The sequence below is a fragment of the Acyrthosiphon pisum genome, chromosome A1 (genome assembly GCF_005508785.2).
Source record: "Acyrthosiphon pisum isolate AL4f chromosome A1, pea_aphid_22Mar2018_4r6ur, whole genome shotgun sequence".
Classification (NCBI taxonomy): Eukaryota; Metazoa; Arthropoda; class Insecta; order Hemiptera; family Aphididae; genus Acyrthosiphon; species Acyrthosiphon pisum.
The window spans coordinates 64687891-64694657 of NC_042494.1; the positions used below are offsets into that span (position 1 = coordinate 64687891).

Below are 6767 nucleotides of genomic sequence, written 5' to 3' on the forward strand. Positions count from 1 at the left end.
TCTTTTGAGATTCACACTCAAAACTCATGTCTTAACTCATAACCACAACGTCCACAAGGAAACACTTGTATTATACTTAAATATGCACTTATAGATATTTTTTATTCATATATGATATACCTACCTAATTAATTATTTATCAGTAAACAATTTTATTAAAAAAACAAGTTACTTGGGTACAAACTATTTTACATAACATAATAATCTAATACATGCATTACATACAAATCTGTAAAAGTCAATGATAATTATATCAGAATCATTAATTGTATTATTTTTATTTTAATGTTTCTCGGTATTCTCCCGCGATCGACAGATAGCTAAGCGCGAGCTATCATTAAGTTAATAATGAGTAATTATTACACTGCAGTATCATTAATTAGGTACCATTCCAACATTGCAAACTGTGAACGGAAAAAAACAATTTCAATATTTACAATTTACATAATATTAAAATACATTTCACGTAACTTGCACGTATAATGTACATAGGTAATCCTTAAGGTATATGGAAACTGGCAAGCCAATAGAAAATAGAAAAAATAGATGTACCAAAATACAACATGGCACTTCCGGCATACTCTGCGTTCCCAGATTACATCTATGCTTATTGCTTATATCCCGATGAAGATTATAAGGTAATTAGATAAAGATATTTTCTCCACACCTTGGCCTTACATTTATGCAAAATGTAAAATGTAATTTGACTTATCCATGATTTCTATAAAATTATCAATATAATGGAACCGTAATATTTGAATAGGACAGTCAATATAATATGTAACATTGTATTGAATTGTTAATTCAATTAATGTTCATAAAAATATAAACTCATCTAAAAAACAGCATTCATTTTGCATTGGAATCTATAGTTCATACATTTTATATGTATTATTTATTAACAATAATAACTATAGGTATTAATTAATATTATGAAGTAAGTACCTAGTTAGTAGGTAATTTATTAATTATAAGTTATAAGTTATAACGGTTATCTAATAAAGATAACCTAGCTTTAAAAAAACAAACACATCTACTAACACTAAGCACCTAGTATATAATATATATATATACGTATAGAAGGTTCGCTGATATACAGACCCATAATATGACATAAATGTAATATTATATTACATAAGGTAACCTGATGTTTTGCAAGCCTAGCATGCTCAGCAGACAGTCTTAAAATGTAAAATAATATGTGTAATTTAAATTATACGTTAATAGGTACCTACAATAGTAAAGAAAAAACATACATTTTGTAAAAGAAAATAATTTTTATTTAACTAATTTACATATATTATGATATAGAATACTGTAGACCTTAAAACTCAAATAGCCGCTTAAATATTATTTGCTACATAAACATTTTTTTGCGATTATTTAAATAATATAGGGTCACTAATTTTGGTTTAATCTTGAAATGAGATTAATTGACTCCAAATTGTTGATATAGAATTGGAACATAATCATCGTACTGAGCTTGATAAAAATTACCAGCCACAGGTGTTCCTAAATTGTACTTCAATGCAAATTTATTGATTGAAAATTTGTCACGGTGTTCGGCAGATCTATATAAATAGAAAAATATGCATGAAATTATTAAAACTTTTAAGTTTTAACGGTTAAGTATAAAAATTAAAAACACACGTTGACATTAGATTTATTGAATGGTTTTAGCATAATATATATTATATTATACATAGAGTATAGACATATTATATCTGGTCAATTATATTAATGATTAATATTATATATTACTTATTGCTTATACGCGGCTCATCGAATGACAGTTTTGACGGTTGTTTGAATACTAAAAACACGTATCGATGTAACCCTGGAAAATCATTAATTGTTATTTTTATATCTTTCAATAATTTTACCCGGAAGCTATTTCTATGTATATATAGACTTGTTATCTACAATATACTTTATACACTACAAAATCTCCAAAATGCAATACAAAAATTAAAAATGTGTAACCGTACAGCAGTGGTGTATTTATGGGGTTGAAGGATCAAGGAGATCAATTCCCTTCTCCATAGACTGAACATAATAAGCAAAAGTTTTCAGAGTCCAAACTTAAAGTCTCTAACGTTAAAGGCAGGGCTACTGGATAAAATCATAACCCCCCTATGAAAAAACCTAAATACGTCACAGTCGTACAGTAGAAAATGTGTAGGTAGGTACATATAATGTGTATCGTAAAATCAATATTTAATATAGGTACATTGTACATAATATTAAACACTAAACAACATAAACCAACGAAAATATTATGATTTTTAGTTTTGGTTTAGTGTAGACTGTAGATATTTAAATAAGCTTTATTGTTGGCGAATGCTGATTTAATTTTGAATAAATTTATTCATTATTTACTATTTTAATTATAATTGAGTTAACTAACATAAACAGTAATAAAAACAAAATAAAAATAGGCCAAACCTAATAAAACTATAACGAATTAATTTAAATAAAAGCTAAAATTTGTTTATAACTTTATAAGTTTTACTGTTTTATATATTTTTATCAGCCAAACCACAATGCACAATGCTGATGTAGAACGTGTGATTTCATAGTTTCGTGCTACAGTCAACAGCATATGAAAACAGGTAAACTAAGAAAGGTCTAGACACCAGATAATATAAAGATACTCTTTATTATAAGGTGAATATGCCAACTTTAAGGGACTGATCAACCACCAGCAACAAAATTATGGCTCAGTAAAAATTGACATTACCTATATATGATCTACCATCCTGAAGCTAATTGTAACCGTGAACATTGAACATTATAGAATAATCTAATAAAACATACTCTAATATTCATGATTGTACCTAACAGTTATTTAATACTTGGTAGTAATAAGTCTTCATACTATAGAATCTATAGTATAGATACATTAACCATTATATTATTATAGTACCTACTACCTACCGGTTTTTGGTGGAGGTCCAGAACCTACGTATCCGGAAAGTGTTTCTCCCAGGCTCACATTTCCACCAGGTATGTTTCCTACCAACCAATGATGCCATTCTCTATTTGTAGGTTCAGCACGACTCGGCGCATCAGGATCTGGGTACAACAATAAAAAATAATATTAATTATAAATATCTAGGTATATGTAAATTATTATCCTATACGTACCGATCAAACATAGAGTATAAAATGAATTAGCATCAGCATTCCAACTAACTAACGGCTGGTCTTTCACCTTAGTGGGTGTAAGTTCATTGCCAAGTAATGCTTTCGCGCCATTAGAATAATTTACCTATAGTACATATTTTTAATTTTTGCTTCCGATTTAAAATAATTATCTTAATAGATATGTATGGTTTTTTTTTCATTTACTTGTATAATTTCTTTTGGAGCAACAGGAATTACATCAGGTACCACTTGATGATTTACCATGGCTTGATCGACATTTAATTTGTGTGCAGATACGCCGACCGTGATGCATATCTGTAGTCAAGAATGTACATTTTTTTTTAATAAGCCAAAATTATCGTAGAAAAAAAATGTTTAGGTATATCAAAATTATTTCTTACTAAACATAAGCCAAAGCGCCACATATTTGTCTCTTGAAAGTTTAGAAACCAATAGGTAAAGCTGGTATCGAAGGTGTCTGAACTGATTGGGGAGTAAACAGTAAATGAAGTCAAAACGTTCGCTCGGAGTTATATATAGAGAATAATCATAATAATATTATTTACTACTACTACTACTACTACTACTACTACTACTACTACTATACCACTACTACTACTACTACTACTACTAATAATAATAATAATAATAATAATACTATACTACTATATACTAAGTATATTTTGCTACTTTGCAGGTCTCTGAAGGTTATAATAATTTTACAATTATATACTTCAAAGGATCATATAAAAGGAACATATTCTATAGTTATTACCTATTTATTGTATATCACAGAATAAAATTATATGTATACAGAAGTAATTACTGGGAACAATAAAATTTTATTATTCAGAATAATTTGTTTAAAAATATAATAGCAAATATTTAAAACAAATATTGAACATTGGTGCACATCATAATACATTATTATAAATAGAAATAGCACAAAATATTACATATACCTATTTCCTACATGCGTTTTACATTTAAAATTTTATAATAATAATTGCAGACTACGTGGCAGATATTATAAATGATGTAATTATTATTGTATTATGTGATATGTATAAATGTATTATACTTTATAGTTTATAATGTTTATATCCTTGTTACAATGAAAACATTTTCAAACATTTTAAATTTTCTTAATTTAGTTAATTTCAACGAATGAATGATGTATAAACTATTTAGTTTACGGTTTTAGTGTAAGTATATGGCATGGTTAAAAAAAACTATCACAGATCACTGTTAAAAAGAATATACATAATAAAAATCTTATATTAAAATACCTATGTCTTATACCCCTTATACCCACCGTTTTTACACATCCAATATGATTTTGAGATTACATTTTTAGAAAACAATAATGAGATACATATTAATAGAGTATTGGATTTAATATTTTGAACAATCTTAATATCTTATATATTATACTTTAATGTTTTCATACACGATTTTTTAGATTCTGAGCGGAGCGATGAATGTATTGATTTTACAATGATTCTATTTTTATTTTTATTTTTATTTTTTTCATTTGTGTCTGCGTACACGATAAGTAGTCGAAATAATGCTTCAATTTTCAACTTCAATATCTTGTCAAAGCGCCGAGCAAAACAAAAAAAAAATTAAGGGAAAACGGGAATTTTCACGCAAAATCGGTTTTCTTATCAGACTAAACTTATTTTGGTTTTTGGTGTAACTCTAAAACAAATTACCATATATACATGCAATTTTCACTGGTTGTTTATATTAGCATTTTCTATACACGATACAATTTTCAAAATATTTTGATGTGTTTTGAACTGTATACGGACATTTACATTTTACAGTTTCCAATTTTTTTAGTTTTTTTTTTCTATGCATCTCAGTGATTGAATCTACATTTATTGAATGTATATTTGTTGGGTAAAAAAGCTTGGAAATTTAATACAACGCTCTTAATATATTGTTACAATGAAATTTGAAAAATATTAAAAATCCATATTCACAATTTTTCTTATACAATGATATTATATGTGCGATAGAAATAATTTTCGGTTAGCATAGTGAAAATTACTATTATTTTGTCTCTACCTTCAACCTATTTGGTGATGGTTAAAATAGTATATTGATAATCATATAACTATTATATTTATTTATTTATATTATAAGAATGATGAGTATATTAATGCATTTTTAGGGTTTAATTCACGATTAACTCGCTTAGTTAAAACCCGTCCAGTGACCAAACGTTAAATCAGTATAAACTATAAAATACCAATTTTGGTACCTACATTAAAACAAAATGTAGTTTAAAAGCAGCGCATTACATTTGGGGAAGTAGCTGTAGTGTTTGTAATGCTCTACAAAAATCTAATAGCGTCCCGACCACTGAGTACATTACCATTGTCATTATACCTATATATTCGTAAAATATATTACACGGTATACGACGTATACAGTCTACAGCCGACAGTAATCATTTTTTTCAGTCGACCATGAAGGTTTTTCATTTGTATATATCTTAATAATTGTACTATAAACTTGTAAACTACTACGGTCTAAGGACTAAGACTCACTATTAATAGCTACCTATCATATTTTATAAAAAAGATATTCGTTAAAAATTTTAACCTTTTTCATATGTAGATTATGTATGGTATGTTTATGGTATGTTCCTATTTCTATATAAGTTAATACAATAAATTGTAACACTGTAACAACTAACAATATAATATACCTACTTAACATATTCCTGACTACTGTCTACTGTACATTTTTCACTTTTGAAAACACAAGCAGCATACGAAAATCCTAATTATCTACCTGAATACAGTGAAAATAATTTTTAGTCAAAACTTATACATATTTAGTTTTTGACTTTGTTTTGCTATATGAAACTATGAAAGTAATAATTATGCTTTTTTTTATTAACTTTACGGTCTGCAGTTCGTTATCTGTATACTTATATAAAACAGTAAGCTGGTTGACTGCTATCAACGCACAGCTCAAACCATTGGACGGATCTGGCTGAAATTTGGCATACAGATAGCTATTATGATGTAGACGTGCGCCAAGACAGGATTTTTCGAAATTTTGAATTTAAAGGGTTGAAATCGGTAAAAGAAAATTTTTACATGTAATTTGTATATCTATATTCATATAATAATAACAATAGCAGTCGACCGATTACGGGAATACGGTACGGCACGGCGACCAGAGGGTTTCCATCTACCTGTACTCTGACCTTTATTTTGTGTGTGTATTTTATCAGCGTGTAGATATGAATTGTTCCGTGGCTATATTATTATTTATGAGTTGTATAGAAAACACCGACTAGCTCAATTATACAAATCTTAATCTTACTTTACAGCGATTTCGGGGTATTATATAAGCCGGGTTTTTAGCTATTTACACGTAGAGCCCGTGGAGGTATTATCGCGCAGTGGTCGGGAGTAGCGCGCTAATTGTAGCGACGCTACAGTAGCACGCTACTTTAGCTGTAGCGATGAACATAGCGTCGCTACAATATATACAATGTAGCGAAATACTATAGCGCGCTAGAAATTTACGGTTAGTGTAGCGAAAATATTCATTATTTTTATCGCTACTTCTAACCTATTTCATGAATAAATTAAAAA

At 28.1% G+C, this 6767-nt stretch overlaps 1 protein-coding gene across 2 annotated transcripts in view; it reads right to left on the reverse strand.

Moving 5' to 3' along the window:
• Positions 1-1257: 1257 nt before the first annotated feature.
• The window catches only part of LOC100159619 (phosphatidylethanolamine-binding protein-like), a 10308-nt gene continuing 4798 nt past the window's right edge, over positions 1258-6767 (reverse strand). The window contains exons 1-6 of one of the 2 annotated variants that reach the window (XM_008188723.3): positions 3549-3706; positions 3352-3462; positions 3148-3271; positions 2938-3075; positions 1762-1837; positions 1258-1571 (exon numbers count right to left, since the gene is read on the reverse strand). In XM_008188723.3, the coding sequence (XP_008186945.1) occupies positions 1430-1571; positions 1762-1837; positions 2938-3075; positions 3148-3271; positions 3352-3462; positions 3549-3572 (615 nt within the window). In that variant the 5' untranslated portion in view covers positions 3573-3706 and the 3' untranslated portion in view covers positions 1258-1429. 2 annotated transcript variants of the gene reach the window in all.